Source organism: Meles meles, chromosome 2, assembly GCF_922984935.1.
Source record: "Meles meles chromosome 2, mMelMel3.1 paternal haplotype, whole genome shotgun sequence".
Lineage (NCBI taxonomy): Eukaryota > Metazoa > Chordata > Mammalia > Carnivora > Mustelidae > Meles > Meles meles.
In genome coordinates, this window is record NC_060067.1 from 36,296,373 (window position 1) to 36,314,755 (window position 18,383).

Sequence of the window (18,383 nt, forward strand, 5' to 3'; positions counted from 1 at the left end):
GAGGCAGTAGAAAGGGAGGGGATTCAGATCACAAATGGAGATTAGTAGTTTCCTGATAAAGAAGGGGTAAGGGTGAACGTTAAGGGGCTGGTGGGTTGTGTAGGAGGCTAGAGGAAGGTGTTAGCCTTGCCTCTTGCATGTGGTGTAAGACAGACTCTTAAGAAAGACTCAGCAAGCTCATCTGCTTGGGGATTTTTTTTTTTTTTTTTTTAAGATTTTGTTTATTTGAGAGAGAGCATACAAATGGTGGGGGGGGGGGGGGGGCACAGAGGGAGAGGGAGAAGTAGCTGAACAGGGAGCCTGATACAGAGCTTGATCCCAGGACCCTGAGATCATGACCTGCGCGGAAGGCAGACGCTTATCTGACTGAACCACCCAGGTGCCACTGCTTGAGAGGACTTTAGGCAAAGTGGAGTCCTTAGGGGACTCAGTGAAGGCAGGGTGCTGGAGGGAATACTGAATAGAGGTTGAGGATATTGGGTCGCTTGCTGGTCCTGCAGTAAGTGTTCTAGAATGGAAAAGTTGGTTGAGAGGCTAAAAATGCTGAGATTGGTTGTAAAATATATATTCAGAGCCACAGTGGGCAATAGTTCAGGGTAGGCGATTAGGGTGTGGGAAAGAGGCTTGCATGTGGACTTTTCCAGGGTTATTTTGAATTTGTTGAGAAGAATTTAAATACTTTAGTGTTCACAAGGTCATTTCAGTCCTAGAATATAGGGCTTGAAGGGACCTTGAGATGTTGTTGATCAAACCTTTTCTCTCCAAGCAGATTCATAGCTTTTTTCCCCCCATCAAGAAAGATTCTTCACCAGAATGGTGAAGGATTGAACATGTAATGGGGCAGTCTTTGAATTTTAACTTTTTCCTTTCAGGTTGTTTTAAGTCTATGTTGATCTCAATTCTCTATTCAAAGGGAAAAAAGTCTCTTGGGATGGTTTACATAATTTTCATTTTGCCTGGTTGAATCATTTTATTGAACCACTGCAAAAGTTTAAAAAAGCCTGTAATTGTACCTAGTTCCAGTTAAGATTAAATGTCTCCTCTACCTGGTTCTCTTTGGCCAGTGTCTTTTGTATATTGAGTTATCCTTCTAATCAAGAGATAATACAATCTTGCCTTTAAGTTACTCTCAGGTTCTTAGATTTTCTGTCATAGAGTAAACAGAGAGAAGGGCAGGAGCTCAAACTTGTTTAGCCTTTTTAGCATCAAATCTTTCCTTTTTTTTTTTTTTTTAAAGATTTTATTTATTTATTTGACAGACAGAGATCACAGGTAGGCAGAGAGGCAGACAGAGAGAGAGGAAGGGAAGCAGGCTCCCTGCTGAGCAGAGAGCCCCATGCGGGGCTCGATCCCAGGACCCTGGGATCATAACCTGAGCTGAAGGCAGAGGCTTTAATCCACTGAGCCACCCAGGCGCCCCTCAAATCTTTCCTTTTTAACAATAACAAATTCTGTAGGTGGATTATATCTTGTTGTTATTTAAAGTTTTGCAAGTTAACTAGTGGTTTAAATATTAAAAAATACATGAGAGTAGTACGAATGGATAATTTTAATAAGGTTTGTGAACTGTATTGGATGTATATTTTTCATTGCTCATTTTGTAAGTTTATTAAATGCTAACCTATGTAAGAATTTCTCAGACTTTAATTTCAGGTTCTGCTTATATGCTGTGAATTTCCTGCAAATTTTTCATGCGCTGAGATTATTTATGATGTCAGATGAGAAAAATCAACTTCCTGCAGTTTTGATGCCAAATATTTCTTTGGAAGGCTACCATGTAATTTCCTCTCTGCTTGAACGTTTCGGTTTTTAGGGAGCTGAAAATTGCTTGGAAGGCCTTACATTTGTAATCACAGGAGTGCTGGAGTCCATTGAACGAGATGAGGCCAAGTCTCTAATTGAGCGTTATGGGGGGAAAGTAACAGGAAATGTCAGCAAGAAAACAAACTACCTTGTCATGGGTCGTGATAGTGGACAGTCCAAGAGTGATAAGGTGGGTCTTGCTGTCTTCTCAGCACAGTGAAATAGCCTCCTTGCCTTGGCAGGGTCTTACTGGGACCATTTGTTGTAATGCCCTCTACACAGAGTTAAGTGAAGAAAAAAATTGGAAAAGTAATTTCATCCCTATATTATTTCTTCCACAGAAGTGTTCTTGGCTTTACCTTCAAGATTTTGGTTTTCTAGTTGAAGACACAGTTCCTGTTTAGTTCACTTTCCTAGTGTAATATTCTAGTTTAGGTCACTTTTCAAAGACAGAAGCAAACGTAGTTTTCTTTTTCTTTCAGTTCTAAATATTCCTGCATATGCCTCTGTAGGCTCCATCTTAAGTTTTATTTATTGAAAGCTCTTTTAGTGTTGGGGAAAATTATGTTTAGCTCCAAGTAACAGAATATCTGGTACATGTGGTTTGGCAAATAGCTGTTTATTTTTTATTTTTTATTCTTTTTTAAAGATTTACTTATTTGACAGAGAGAGAGATCACAAGTAGGCAGAGAGGACCCCGCTGAGCAGAGAGCCCGATGCAGGGCTCGATCCCAGGACGCTGGAATCATGACCTGAGCCGAAGGCAGAGACTTTAACCCACTGAGCCATGCAGGCGCCCCAGCTGTTTATTTTTTTACCCAACAAGAATTGCACAGGCAGACGACTGCCGGGGATGGCCCCACAGCTCAGTGATGTAGTTAGGCTACTCCGTCCTCCATCTCTCTCACCCTTCTGGTAGCTTTAGTCTCTTGTGTTGCAAGATAAGTGTCGGCATTCAAGTTCACATTTAAGGCAGAAAAAGGAAGCAGTGGCAAGATGTCTCACTAACTGTGATTGGCTTTGTAAGAGTTTTCCTGGAAATAGCTCTTGTAGAATTCCCCTGAAGTCTCATTGGCCAGAGCTGTCACATTGCTATTCACAGCTTATGAGGGAGTTTGGGGAGGATGAGGACTTTTCTGATTCTTCAGTCAAAATTCATCACTTGGAGATGAACACATCAGAGTTATTTTAACAGGGAAGTTGGTGGGAGAAAACAAAAACTTCCAACGAGTCTGTCTTGGAGGGCCCTAGTGGCTTTGCCCCTCCTAGGGTAGAAGAGAAGATAAAGCAATCCACAGAAGTGCTAACATGACATGTCCATTGCCAACCTGTCACTCTTAGGGGATGTATTTGTTACTTTCTTTGTTTAATGGTACTTTTTCATGAATATGGTTTTTAAAAATACTGTAGTTTTTCTAATTTACAAATGTGGTCTTCACCTATGAACAGACCCTAGAATTATTCTTTTTTTTTTTTTTTTTTTTTTAACAAAGTAATGGTTAGGATATGGTTTTAATGATTTATATTTTTAATCAATAGGCAGCAGCTTTGGGGACAAATATTATTGATGAAGATGGCCTGTTGAATCTGATTCGAACTATGCCAGGCAAGAAGTCTAAGTATGAAATAGCAGTTGAAGCTGAGGTTTGTATAAATTAAACTTGATTTATTTAAGTTGGTATATATAACAACTTTCCTATTTCATAGAGACATTTCATGAGTGGCTAAAGGCCTGTTGCCTAAAAGATTAACTTCCCCTTCTACCACAGAGGAACCTACCTTATTTCCTTCTGAGCAGGTGGATTCTGCTTTAGGCTATCAAATAAATAAATAAAACCTTAAAAAAAAAGTTATCAAAGCCAGGAAATTAACACTGATACCATACTGTTAACTAAAAGTACAGGTGGTATTTGAACTTCACATTACCCCCAGTTGTCCTTTTTCTATTCTGGGATCCCACACTGCATTTAGTTGTGGTATCTTCTATATCTCCTCCAATCTGTGACAGTTCCTCAGCCTTTCCTTATCTTTTTGTGGCCTTGAGACTTCTTTTTCTTTTCTTTTTTTTTTTTGAAACTAGCATTGAGTCTTTATTTTAGAGAGTGAGCACGTGTGCACGAGCAGGGGGAGGGGTAGAGGGAAAGAGGAAGGGTAGAGAGAGAGGGAGAGAAGCAGATTCCCCACTGAGCACAGAGCCTGACATGGGCTCTGTCTCATGACCCCGAGATCGTGACCTGAGCCGAAGTCAAGTCAGACATTTAGCTGACTAAGCCACACGGGTGCCCTGGCTTTGAGACATTTTTTTTTTTTTTAAGATTTTATTTACTTTAGAGATAGAGAGTGTGCAAGCAGGGGGAGGAGCAGAGGTAGAGGGAGAAGTAGACTCCGTGCTGAGCACAGAGCCTGATGTGGGACTCAGTCCCAGGATACTGAGGTCATGAGTGAACTGAAATTAAGAGTCAGATGCCCAACTGACCGAGCCACTCAGGTGCCTCCCAGACTTGAGACTTTTCATGAGTACTAGTCAGTTCTTTTATAGAATGTGTCCAAGTTTGGGTTTTTTGATGTCTTATGCTTAGATTGAGGTTATACATTTTTGGCAGGATTCCACAGAGAGTGGTATTTTGTTTTTCTCAATACATTATATTAGATGTGTATGTTAATAACGTCTTTTTCTTTTCTTTTTTTTTTTTTTTAGAGAAGTGGGGTTGGGGAGAGGCAGAGGGAGAGGAAGAGAGAATCTTAAGCAGGCTCCATGCCCAGTGTGGAGCTCGACGCGGGGCTTGACCTCACGACCTTGAGTCGATATGTCTTCATATTGGTGATGTTAGTCTTGATTAAGGTGGTTTCTGACTGGTTTCTCCACTAGTAAAATGACTGTTTTCCCCTTTGTAACTGGTAAATATCTTGGAGGGAACTTTAATACTATGGTAATATCCTGTTTCTCCTCAAATATTTACCCACTCATTTCAGCATCCACTCACTGGCAAAGAGGCACCTTTTTTTTGGCTCAGTGGGTTAGGCCGCTGCCTTCGGCTCGGGTCGTGATCTCGGGGTCCTGAGATCGAGTCCCGCGTCGGGCTCTTTGCTCGGCGGGAGCCTGCTTCCTTCTCTCTCTCTGCCTCTCTGTCTATTTGTGATCTCGCTCTGTCAAATAAATAAATAAAAAAAAAAAAATAAAAATAAAATGTATGTCAGAGATTTTTAGTATATTCACGAGATCATACGACCATCACCAGTATCTAATTTTAGAACATTTTTATCACTCTCCATAGCTAGTTAGCCATCATTCCTCATATCCAACCCCTGGCAACCACTATTCCGTTTTTTTGTTTCCATGGATTTGCTTATTCTGGACATTTTATCTACAGGGAACATGCAATTTGTGACCCTTTGTACCTGGCTTCTTTGACCTCGTATGTTTTCAAGGTCCAGCTGCACTAAAGTACATGCGTCAGGACTCTACTCCCGTTTTGGTGTTTGACACTCTGTCGTGTGTCTGTCCCATATCTGGTTTATTCATTCTTCAGTTGATGGCCACTTTGGGTTGTTTCTATTCTTTGGCTGTAATAGTAATGTAATTGTGTGACTACATATCATAATACGGCTATGAATATTTGTGTACAAGTTTTTGTGGAGGTGTTGACTTTTAATGAGTAAAATTTGGAACAAAAATTTCTTAATGTTTTATCTTGGATTTCATACTGATTATAGAATATGTATTATTTGTAAACTAATATGGTCTCACCAAAATAAAAAATGGCATTTGGATGCTTTTTGGTGTGTTTGTTGTTAATTTTTATAAAGTTTGGAAGGTGGTGATTTCCACAACAGCAGAGTTTATTCCGAAAAACCAGACCCACGTTGGGTAGCTCACTTGGGTATCCCAGATTGCCCTAGAGAGTACATTTAGCAGGAGAGATACTCTGTAAATCTTACCAGTTTTCTTTTTTTCCTCACCTTTCCAATTTTTAAGATGAAGAAAGAGAAGTCCAAATTGGAAAGAACACCTCAAAAAAAAGACCAAGGAAAAAGAAAAATTAGCCCAACTAAGAAGGAATCAGAATCCAAAAAAAGCAGACTGACTCCTAAAAAGGACAGTTCTACAAAGTCTCCAAAAAAGGGAACAGGTGTGTTTTGGAGATGCCTGGACTTTGAGGAGCAGGTGGCTGAGGAGACAGACGGTCGCAGCCAGGCTAGGAATTTGGCTGATGACAACAGTGAAAAAAACAAAGTGGAACATTTGCTCTGGGTGGATAAATACAAGCCAACCTCGCTCAAGACCATAATTGGACAGCAAGGTGACCAGAGCTGCGCCAACAAACTCCTCCGCTGGCTCCAGAACTGGCACAGGAGTCCGTCCGAGGATACGAAACGCGGTGATTTTACAGCTTCCTTCATTTCTGTGTGTGTCTGTCACCATGTGATTGCTAGTTCCGCATTTGCGGGGGAGTAGAATAGTTGGGCCGCTCATCACTCAGCAAACATGGAAAGCCTGCGCTGAGTGCAGGGGCTGTCCTGGACCCCAGAGGTGCTTTTGTGACCAGAGCCGCCTGTTTGCTCACAGTCACGGACATAGATGAAGCAGCAGTGAAGATAGCGGTGCTAAGTACTGTTGTAGGGGTGAGTGGAGAGCGCGGAGAGCGTGGAGATGTGTGCTCAGGGACGTGGAGGTGCACTCCCAGCGCCGGAGGAAGGGAGAGCCGAGTGAAGACTTGGAAACTAAGTGGGAGTTAGCCAGGTGAAGGGGAGGAGGAGTGGTGTGGGAGACAGTACAGGTACCAAGGGCTGCAGATGTGTGAGCGAGCCCCTGGCAGGGCCCGGGAGATGGTGTGCAGATCAACAGCTGAGGCGCACTCCCAGACGAGGCAGCCTGAAAATCCCAGCGACGCATTGGCTTTCGGTGGGCCTGAGCTCTGGTTCCTGCACTGCTTCGCCATGTGTGGGTCAGGGACACTGAACAGTGCACTCTGTATTTAACGTCCAGGACATTGGTGAAACTGAGGCTTCAGGTCACAGAGGTTAGTAGTGTCTTCCTGAGCTTCACCCACAGCCCTGGAGGGTACTGTGTGAGAAGTAAGAAGGCAAAATTCAGGCAGCAGCACAGCAAATTCCCAGAGTGATGGCTGGTTATCAACGTCCATCTGCTCACTGGACACTGGCCGATGTTGCCAGCTTATTTATGCCAGGTAGAGGATGTAATTGTAAGGATGAAGGGTTAAGTTGGACTCCTCTTCTCTTTCTGAAACCACATAAAATCTGCCATGAAGGGGGTTATAGTGCTTTGTATTCCTGGAGAAGACTTTATAAAGCTGCAGGGGAACGAGAGTCCCTTTTCCCGTGCCTGTAGCAGGCTTACCCATGTCTCTCTCTCCGTCGTCGTGTCTGTACGGAGCACCCTTGATGAGTCAGGCACCCGTGTGATAAGGGGAGAAGAATGCTCTAGAGCTGAGCTGGGCAGGATAGTGGCAGACACACCATCTTCATTCTTTCTGTGATCCGGTAGCCGAGGGGCTTGCTGATGTTTATTGAGGCATGCCTGGCTCAGTGCTCAGCATGCTCGTCCTTGCAGTATCCCTGCCAGGCACATTACTGTCTTCACCCTGGTTTTACAGAGGGAGGAAATAGGCCCAGGAGGTTGCGTCTCTTCTCCCTGCTAGTGAGTGGCGGGATTAGGGGAGCAGGAGTTAGGATTGGAGCCCAGATGACTCAGCTCTCTGACCTGTGCTTTTGTAGGAAAGGAACTCCTACAATTAGGGTTTCTAATCAGAATTTCAGAGTTAGTCTTAGTGTTTCATTTTGGGGGTAAGTGAGGTAGGCAGTTAGTTGAGTCTCACTAAGTGCTCTGGAAGCTGTTGTTCATGGTTTGTAGAAAATACTCTGCAGATTTAGAGGTAAACCAGAGAACTGGTCTTGATTTTCGGTTCGTGCGCAGTAATTTCTGCCGTTCCTGGACTTCTCTTAGGGCGTATAGGTTAACACTCTGGAACTTCTTTTTTCCCCAGCAGCAAAGTTCGGTAAATTTGCTGGCAAAGATGATGGTTCTAGTTTTAAAGCAGCGCTGCTCTCAGGCCCTCCAGGTGTTGGCAAGACAACCACAGCTTCTCTGGTTTGTCAGGTGAGTGTGGTGCTGTCGTGCACTTGGAAGGCTAATCCGGGAACGGGCGTGTGTAGCAGGTACATACACGAGCGTGTGTTAGTAGATCTGGTATCTGTATTTTAACCTGCTGCATATAGACTTTTCTAAAGTCAGACTTTTAGAATTTACCTTGGTTCTGGGGATACTTGTCATTTTCATCCTTTTCTTAATGTTGGTAATGAAAATAATAGGTATTATTTACCGGTGTGCCAGGCAGTGTGCTAAGCCCTTGGGTGCATTATCTTTTAGGTAATATAAATATGTCTTAGAGACTCTTACGGGTAGAAATATTTTACATACATTGTAAAAATTCTCTACTGAATGTATGTATTCCTACCATCCTCATGTGACGAATGAAATGGGCTTACAGAGGAGGCTGGTGGCCCACACTCTGGGAGCCTGCCTTTGCCCTTGTCTGTATGGCCGCCATATCTAGACCATGAGAGGAGGAGACACTGAGCAAACCAGAGGTCATGGAGCAGAATGTGAAGTAATACATGAAGTGGCATCGGAATGATAAGAGGAGAGATTTTATTTATTTAATTTATTTTTGTGTTTACTTCTATTTTTTAAAAGATTTTATTATTTGTCAGAGAGAGACCCTCACACACGTGTGCCAAGAGAACACAAGCAGGGGCTGCGGCAGGCAGAGGGGGAAGCAGGCTCCCCACTGAGGAGAGAGCCCAGTGGGGCTCGATCCCAGGATCCTGAGATCATGACCTGAGCCGAAGGCAGAGGCTTAAACAACAGAGCCACCCAGGTGTCCCAAAATGAGGGATTTAAAACTTACTTTAAATATATGACTGGATTTCCCAACCCTTGTCCTGTAAGCTGGCGGTTTTGTTTTCCCCTTGTTTTGTGGGCCAGGGCATAATTCAGCTGGTAGAACAGCCATATATTTTCTATTCTATTGTATACTTTAAAAAAAATTTTTTTTCCCTAGTCTCTACAATTGTAAACATGACTCTTTTCTCCCTTTATTATTATCATTATTTTGGAGGGGAATTGTATGAAGGCATTTTATAATGCTTATCATTATAATCAGTTTTGGGAAATGAGTCAGAATAACTTGATTTTTCACAGCTTGGTAAGAAGATTATGTATCAGGATGGTTTGATAATGAATGATTTAACTTTATCTTGAGGAGCCAAGAATTACTTTTTGTATCTTATAATAAATTAATTCTATATCTGAAATTGAAATCTTGGGATGGGTGTATTTAATTCTTTATAGGATTTTCAGAAGTAAACTTAGTAAAATTACTTATTCAGGTATACTCTTCTAGATTAGTGATTTATCAGCTGTGGTTTTAAGATGGCACTTTTGTGTGTGTGTGTGTGTGTGTGTGTGTGTGGTATATATGTACATATTTTAAAAATCTCTTAATACTGTGAGGCATATTATCTCATTATCTTTCTTTTTTTTAATCCATGGCTCCTTATGTTGTTTTTGTTGCTTTATTTTTGAGAGAGTTAATAATTTGCTTTGTGGCAATAACGGTTTCCAATATTTTGATTAGGAATTGGGATATAGCTACGTGGAACTAAATGCAAGTGACACTCGGAGTAAGAACAGTTTGAAGGAGATTGTTGCTGAATCACTGAATAATACCAGCATCACAGGCTTTTATTCAAGTATGTGGGTAGTTGATTTTTATTTTGGTTTTCTTTGGTTATGTAGGGAAAACAAGTTCACTTAAATATTTAGGAACCAGTATTGAACATTAGTATGTGCCAGGCATCCTGCTAAATCCTTGGGCTAATGATGGAACTCTTATAGGACAATAGTCCCCCCCCCCCACCCCGCCTTTTTTTTCAGGTCTTAGCAGTTTCTAAGAATGTGTTGAAATACATACATGGATATGTTTATGCATTTTGCACATTATTTTAGAGGATTCGCAGGTGAATCTTGTGAAGAAGGGCAGTAAATAAATTATTGTAATTCAGTGTGATGAGTGAGGTAATAGAGGCTTGTAGATGAAGAAATGATTTGATTTGGGGCACTCGGGGAAAGCCAGGATAAGGGTGATATTTGTTCGACAGGCCTTGGAGGTTGAAAGAGGATCATTTGTGGTGGAAGAGGTCATATAGGCAAAGATAGTAGCAAAGGAGACGAAACTAAAGGTAACACTGTGTTTTGGGCTGTTAGCTGGTGGTCTGGTGTGGTCAGAGTGTATGGGAAAAATAAGACTATAAAACTACAGACTCAGTAGTGCAGGTTTAGAAGTTATGATGGATATTGCAGGGTCCCTTGAATTCTTGCCCTTTCTATGGTAGCAAATCATTATTAAAGAGGATTTGCCCAGGAGCGGTCGCTCTAGCTGGTGGGAGTATTAGTTAATTGGTACTACTCTGGACAGTAGTCTGTCAGTATTTTTTAAAAATTACATTATACAGACCTTTTAGCTCAGGAATTCCAGCTCTTGGAATTTAGCAATTGATATACTTGTATATATGCAAAATGACATATATATATATATGTATTTGTATACATATACATATATATAAATAAAAGGATATTCATTTAGTATGATTTAGAATAGCAGAAGGTTAGAAGCATCGTCATATTTTATCAATAGATAGTGATTATGATACATGTGTAAAATGGGATATTATTAAACAGCCTTAAAAAAATGTGTTGTATATCTATAGATAAGGAACAGATCACCAAAATATATTGACTGATAAAACCAAGTTGCATATTTTTTTGCACATATGTTTTTAATACATATAGGGATACCCGAGGGGGAAAAGGTGGGAGGTGGAATTTCTTTTCATCTGCATATGCTTGTGTGTCTTGCATTTTGGTTTAAAATATTTTACATGTTTTTAAAATAAAATAACAGCATTTGAACAGTTCTTTTTGTCCCATCCCATAGCTTCTCAGCACGGGTCAGGCGGAACAGCCCATTCAGTAAGCACGAAACATGCTCTCATCATGGATGAAGTAGATGGCATGGCAGGCAATGAGGACAGGGGAGGAATTCAGGTAGTAAAAGCACTGTAGTTTTGCAGTTTTACCATTGATTTTTAGTTGTAGTTGTGTGTGTGTGTTTTTTAAATATTTCAAGAACTAATCATGCTGTAATATTTATAGCAATTAAAGCACGTTGCTGAGGTTTTCAAAACCTAAAATACATACATTGTATAGTATTTTGTTGTTGTTGTTGTTTTTAAATAATTATTTTTGTGTCGCAAATTTGCCTTTTAGGAATTAATTGGTCTGATAAAACATACAAAAATTCCCATTATTTGTATGTGCAATGATAGAAATCATCCCAAGATTCGCTCTTTGGTTCATTATTGCTTTGATCTTCGTTTTCAAAGACCTCGAGTTGAACAGATTAAGGTATGATGATTGGAATTTTTTACTCCATCACATTCTCCTTATTTTTTGGTATTTCTCAAAAGTTACCTTAAAAGTACCTGATAAATATTCTAAAAATATCTGATTATGTGAATTTAAACAAAGTTTATGATTCCCCTTTGTCAATTTCAGGGCGCTATGATGTCTATTGCATATAAAGAGGGTTTGAAGATCCCCCCTCCAGCTATGAATGAAATAATTTTGGGAGCCAATCAAGATATCAGACAGGTAAATTAAATACATGTTATATAATAGTTGCGGTTCTTTTGAATTAATGCCTTTAACTTTTCAGAGAGGAGGAGTGGCATTATTTTCCCACCTTGACCATGTCTTATTTATGATTTCTGTTAGGTTTTACACAATCTGAGTATGTGGTGTGCACGAAGTAAGGCCCTAACCTATGACCAGGCCAAGGCTGATTCTCATAGAGCCAAGAAGGATATCAGACTGGTAAAATAAATTTCCATTTCTTAGTTACTTTCTCAAGCTGAAGCATTTCTTGTTCTGCTCATATTAATTTAATCAAAGTAGTTACTCTAGTTCCTGGATACTCTGTTGAACCTGTAGATATTTATAATAAGAAAGACAGCTCCTAAGAAGTTTTCTAATTCAAATGAATTTTTCCTCAAGGACTATTAGTGTACATTGTAAATTATGAGAAATGCAAGTTTTAAATTATACTTACGCTTCAGTAGTTATAAAATGGCCTTTTCAAGAGTCCCTTATATATAGATTTCATGTTTTGAAGTTTGGAGCTTTTGAAATAATCTGTTTGAAATGGCTTATTATTTAATAACCTCTCTGAAATTGAAACTAGAAGTCTGTATTAATTATCTGTGTCCTATTTCACCTAGTCATTAGTCAGAATTTATTATTACAGTTAGAGCAGTGATTAAGTAGCGTTTGTAACCCCTTCTCCCTCTTTTTTTTTTTAATCAATAAACTTTAAGAGCAGTTTTAGTTTCATAGCAAAATTTAGCACAGGGTACAAAGACTTCCCTTATTATCCCCGGCCTCCAGACTCCTACAGCCTTGTCCACTATCTGCATCCCCCACCAGAATGGTACATTTGTTCCAGCTGAACCTGTATCGATACGTCATTATCACCCACATCCTAGTTTACATCAGGGTTAGTTCACTCCTCATATACATTCCATGGGTTTTGACCAATGTGTCATAGCTTAGGTCCACCATTGTATATCACACAGAATACTTTCACTGCCCTGAAAATACTCTGTACTCCCCCTGTTCATCCATCCCCCAGCCCCCTGACAATCACTGATCTTTAGCCTATTTATTTGTTTTAGAGAGAGAACATGAGCAGGGGGAGGAGCAATGGGAGAGGACAAGCAGACTCCACGTTCAGGGTGGAGCCTGACACGGGACTCGAACTAATGACTCTGAGATAATGACCTGAGCCTAAATCGAGAGTTAGCCAGTCGCTTAACTGACCCGAGCCACCCAGGTATCCCAATCACTAATCTTTTTGTTGTCTCCATAGTCTCCTTCAGAATGTCCTGTAGTTGGAATCATACAGTATAAAGCCTTTTCAGTTTGGCTTTTTTTTTTTTTTTTGAGAGAGAGAGAGTGAGCAAGCATGAGCAGGGGGAGGGACAGAGGGAGAGAAAATCTTAAGCAGGCTCCACAATGTAGGGCTCCATCTCATGATCCTGACATCATGACCTGAGCTGAAATCAAGAGTCAGATGCTTAACCAACAGCCACCCAAGTTCCCCCACATTGGCTTTTTTCTCTTAGTAACATTTAAGGTTTCTCCATATTTTTTCCTGGCCTTATGACAGCTCACTTCTTTTCTGTGGTGAATAATACTCCAGTGTCTGGATCTGCCACAGTTTATTCATCTTTTGAATGACATCTGGATTACTTCCAAGTTTTGTCAGTTAAGAATAAAGCTGCTGTAAAGATCCATGTGCAGGTTTTTTGTGTAGTATGTTTTTACTTTGTTTGGATAAATACCAAGGAGGACAACTGCTGGATGGTGTGGTAAGAGTATATTTAGTTTTTTAAAAATCTGCCAATCTGTCTTCCAGGTGACTATACCATTTTGCATTCCTACTAGCCATGAACGAGAGTTCCTGTTGCTCCACATCTCTGCCAGCATTTGATGTTGTCAGTATTTTGGACATCAGCCATTCTATTAGGTGTGTCCCTCTCTTTTTTAGGGCCCATTTGATGTTGCCCGGAAAGTGTTTGCAGCTGGAGAGGAGACTGCTCATATGTCACTTATGGACAAGTCAGATCTCTTCTTTCATGATTATTCAATAGCACCCCTCTTTGTCCAGGAGAACTACGTACATGTGAAGCCTGTGGCTGCAGGGTGAGTGTTCGGAGCTTGTGAGGGGTAGAATTCGTTCCCTCCTGGCACAGGGAAGGCCACATTCCTGGGAGAGAGGGCCATGAGGTATGGACAGTGGTGTAATCCAGACTGGTTTATTCATGCAGGGGAGACATGAAAAAGCACTTGATGCTTTTAAGCAGAGCAGCAGACAGCATCTGTGATGGTGACCTAGTGGACCGTCAGATCCGGAGTAAACAGAACTGGAGTCTCCTGCCCACGCAGGTAAGCCAAGGCTCTCCCTAAGATGCAGACTCTGCTGCAGGGAGAACGAAACAGCTGTGAGCTCCTGTAGTTACACGCAGCACCAGGGAAACGTTATGGCTCTTGCGGCCAAGATAATGCCTGTTCTAGATTAAAACACTCTGGGGTCACAATTGTCCATTTCTTAAAAATAAAACATAGAAATAGCCAGATTTTTCACGGTTTCAAAATGTTTTTATGTAAATGGACATATGGGAATAGGAATGTTAGATTCCATACATAAATAAGATGTTAGTCAAAAGTTTTACTTGCTCTGTTTTACCTTAAGAATCAATCCATTTCTTTTTTTTGTCATTCTTGGCTCTCCCCAGTGGTGACTGAGTAGTTCCTGCTTGGAGATGCAGCCAGGGCAGGTCAGGGGCTACTTTTCTGATACAGGAACTCTGATTTTCTTCTTCCTTGCTGAAGAGGCAGATTTATACTGGGCACTTTATTTAAGTGGTAACTTTCACTCAAAACAGAGTTTTGCAAACTTTCATAATTAAGAGTGCTATTTGTTCTTGAGTTTTGCATATTTATACTGTAGTATTGTCCCAAGTAATAATAAGCAAGGGACTTCTGGAAGGCCTACTCCTCTCTTAATTCTGCCTGTATATTGTTGGGAAACCAAAAAACAAAGATTCATTCTGGATATAAAGAATCCTTACTCTTACGTTTTACAAGTGTTCAGTTTTTATACTAATAATTTTAATTTCAAAAATTTATCCTAAAGAAATAACTTTAAACATGGGAAAAGCTTAATGTACAAAAATATTACCCTAGTTTTGAGACTATTAGAAATCGGAGAAAATCTCCGTGTCTCGCAGTAGGAGAATGAGTATGGTAAACATTCTTGATGGAATATTGTGCAGTCTTTAAAATCATTTATAAAGATTGTCTAATATGAAAAATGCTCGAGAGAATATTGTTAGAATAAAGCAGGATAGGGGCGCCTGGGTGGCTCAGTGGTTTAAGCCGCTGCCTTCGGCTCAGGTCATGATCTCAGGGTCCTGGGATCGAGTCCCGCATCGGGCTCTCTGCTCAGCAGGGAGCCTGCTTCCCTCTCTCTCTCTCTCTGCCTGCCTCTCTGCCTACTTGTGATCTCTCTGTCAAATAAATAAATAAAAATCTTAAAAAAAAAAAAAGAATAAAGCAGGATACAAAATTTATGTGTAATTCCAATTTTTAAAAAGTGTGAGCCCTGGATTTAGAAGACATTCAAGGATACCTTTTTAAAAAATCTTTTCCCAAGTGCCAATTTACTTAATACTCTGTTCAGTTTTCCATGCTTTGATCCAGCTGTGCTATCAATAGTTCATGTTAAGCCAATCATGTTCCTCTTAAAGTCTCTTCTGCCTCCTGAAGTAGCTGGTGTGTTGGGATCAGTTGGTCAAGGAGGCCGAAATGCCAGATGGTCTCTCTGAGGGCCATAACATGTTTTGGACCGATCCGTGGTTCTCGGACGGAAGAGAGACAGAGAAAAAGGGTGTGATGTTCTGGAATTAGGTACCTGGGACAGTGTTGCTTCATTTGCTCGAGACTCCTTGGAAGCCAGTAGCGTAGGAAGCAACTTTGCACTGAATTCAGTGGACTGCAATTGATTTTTTTCCAGGCCATTTATGCCAGTGTTCTTCCTGGAGAGTTAATGAGGGGATACATGACCCAGTTTCCTACCTTCCCAAGCTGGTTGGGGAGGCACTCATCTACCGGCAAACACGATCGTATTGTGCAGGACCTAGCACTGCACATGAGTCTTAGGTAAGTGGTGTTAGTCCAGGTCTGACATTTTCTCGGTGTAGCATGTTTAGTCTTTATCCAGTGAGGATAGCCTAAGTCAAAAGATTGGTGTTTTAGTTTTGATTTTATTGCAAACTAGGTAAATGGTCCTGGATAAGTTCCTTATATTTTGTCGGCCTGGGTGTTATTATCTATAATGTATAGATATCTATCTATAATCCGTATAATATTGTTTTAGGGATACTTTGGAGAATAAGCCCAGTTGGTAGATAATCTATAACTTTAAGATTAAGTTTAAAGCTATGTAAATCTGGGGCGCCTGGGTGGCTCAGTGGGTTAAAGCCTCTGCCTTCAGCTCAGGTCATGATCCCAGGGTCCTGGGATCGAGCCCCGCATTGGGCTCTCTACTCGGCGGGGAGCCTGCTTCCTTCTCCTCTCTCTCTCTCTCTGCCTGCCTCTCTGCCTACTTGTGATCTCTGTCAAATAAATAAATAAAATCTTAAAAAAAAAAAAACTACGTAAATCTGAGTAGTGCTACCTCAGTGTTTACCATTATGACTGTGCCTATTACTAGTAGGCATACAGAATGTTTCAGCTTCCAAGTAATTTAATAGGAAAAAGGGGACTGTTTAAATAAATGAACTAGTTTTTAGCTATCCTAGTAAGTAGACTGACCTAGTCATTTAGAATAGGGGACATAGTTCAGCATATGACAACAGGAGACAGACCTGCAGATGATTGATTGAAAGTCAGTGTGCTTGGAGAAATTTAATGAAGTCCAAAAACTCTTGTTATTTGGTACAGTGTTGTTAAAGTTCAGAAACTTAGAAAATGTGCATGCATACAAATATTAAGTGAACTTCTGGAATTTATTTTTAACCACAAAGAATTTGAGCAGTCTTATTTCTCTTTCTGATCTTTGGAGGTGATGCTAACATTGGTCCACTCAGAACTTTGGTTTGAAGCTGAACTGAAATGATTCCTTTTTTCTATTCCTGTAAAATTCTACTTCCTACTGTGTTCCCTCTTTCTAGTCTGTGGCATGGGTCTGCTTTTTTTTTTGCGACTCTTGTATTTGTTTCCTATTGTTCCTGTAACAAATTACCCAAACTTGGTTTAAAATAACAAATTACCCAAAATGGTTTAAAATAACACGAATTTATTGCCATTTTAAGATGCAAAGAATATCCTGGATTATATGGGCAGGCCCAGTGTAATTACAAGGGTCTTTACAAAAAAGAAAAAAGGGAGGCAGCCATATCAAGCCAGAGAGAGAAAGACATTTTAAGATGTTAATTGTTGGCTTTGAAGATGGGAAAAGAGACTATGAGCCAAGGGATGTCCATGGTCTCTAGAAATTAGAAAGGGTTGCATTTCCCACTGCTCTACTCATTGCTCAAGGGGGAGGCCAGGCTCTGAGCTCATTTCCTACTCCCTGCCCTCTGCTTTTTAAAAAGGTGATGATGCATCCCTGTGCCCTGCGGGTATCCACCTTTGACTCCCCCACTGTATTCATGTGGTTTGTGGGCACTGGACTTCAGTTTGGTTTTTTTTTGTGTGGCTGTGCTTTTATATGTCTGTCCCCTTCTCCTATTAGACCAAACATTTCTGGTGGGAGGTAGGCCTGCCTAACCAGCATATAAAATTGGGTCAGTAAATATTCCTTAATGAATCACGTATACGAGATTGTCATCAGCAGAGGATATCTATAGTGAATTTCACAATTTTTAAAGTAAATTAGGACCTTATTTAATTTTTTGACCTTGATTAAGTCATTGAATTTTCATAGATCTCAGTTTCTCTTTATCTTTAAAGTGGAAGTGCGATTTTATTATACTACTTGTAGGGGTTATAGATGCCTTCGAGAATCTGGAAAGCTCTTTGATCTTTATTACTCCCAGTTGCACTAATGCACAAATAATGCTAGGGGAATTACAGATTTCTGAGGTTAAGAACCTTTGCTTTAGGAACACTAGATGGTACCTTTAGACTTTTCTAGAGTTGAATTTTCTGTGGTTCTAAATAGAAGATAGCAGTAATGGAACAAATAAGAGAATACTTTTGACAAAGGTTTCATGATTTTCTTAGGCACCGTGGTTTAGGGCTCATACTGGTCTTCAAGCACTAGTTGTGCTTGACTGTGGAAGACTGAATCTTGAGGAAATGGGTGAATTTAAAATAAGGGTTTTTTATTCTTTGCCTAGGTTGTAAAACAGTTGGGGGCAGGGTTCTAGATTTCAAATCAAGAGAACTATTCAGACTCAGTTACCTGAAGACAGGAGCAGGACCCATGAATAATTTTAGCATTTTTTTATGGGTTCTGAAGCCCAGCAGCTTTTGAGGTTTCTTGTTTGGATTATGCACACATATAATTGCCTCATTTGATGATGGAGGCAGCTGGATTGGAAAGATTTTGATTGGTAGCATTTTGTTTTGTTCATCTATCTTCTGTCTTTGAGTGACAGTATTTAAGAGCAAGAGAGAAAGTCATTTCATGATAACGTTGTCATTCGCAGCAGACTTTTTCCTGAAGCTTTCCCCTCACAAGTGTGGACCATCTTGTGATTCTACAGGGACATTTTCTGCAGTTTTCTTAGTTTGGGGAAGGCTCTGCTCTAGAACTAAAGATTTCAGACTAACTGTATTAGGAAATATGAGGGAAACATTTATGTATACTTTTGCTTGTTAGAATCAAAGATCAAAAGGTGTAACAGAACTTCTTGTAGGAAGTAGCAGTGGA

At 40.4% G+C, this 18,383-nt stretch overlaps 1 protein-coding gene across 2 annotated transcripts in view; it reads left to right on the forward strand.

Moving 5' to 3' along the window:
• Nucleotides 1–18,383, forward strand: part of RFC1 (replication factor C subunit 1) — a 74,738-nt gene that overhangs the window by 53,249 nt on the left and 3,106 nt on the right. The window contains exons 11-22 of one of the 2 annotated variants that reach the window (XM_045989099.1): nt 1,814–1,993; nt 3,343–3,447; nt 5,780–6,182; nt 7,809–7,921; nt 9,462–9,576; nt 10,821–10,930; nt 11,153–11,290; nt 11,441–11,536; nt 11,660–11,758; nt 13,491–13,645; nt 13,771–13,888; nt 15,519–15,664. In XM_045989099.1, the coding sequence (XP_045845055.1) occupies nt 1,814–1,993; nt 3,343–3,447; nt 5,780–6,182; nt 7,809–7,921; nt 9,462–9,576; nt 10,821–10,930; nt 11,153–11,290; nt 11,441–11,536; nt 11,660–11,758; nt 13,491–13,645; nt 13,771–13,888; nt 15,519–15,664 (1,778 nt within the window). The remainder of the gene's footprint in view (nt 1–1,813; nt 1,994–3,342; nt 3,448–5,779; nt 6,183–7,808; nt 7,922–9,461; nt 9,577–10,820; nt 10,931–11,152; nt 11,291–11,440; nt 11,537–11,659; nt 11,759–13,490; nt 13,646–13,770; nt 13,889–15,518; nt 15,665–18,383) is intronic. The other variant, XM_045989107.1, reaches the window with a different exon arrangement.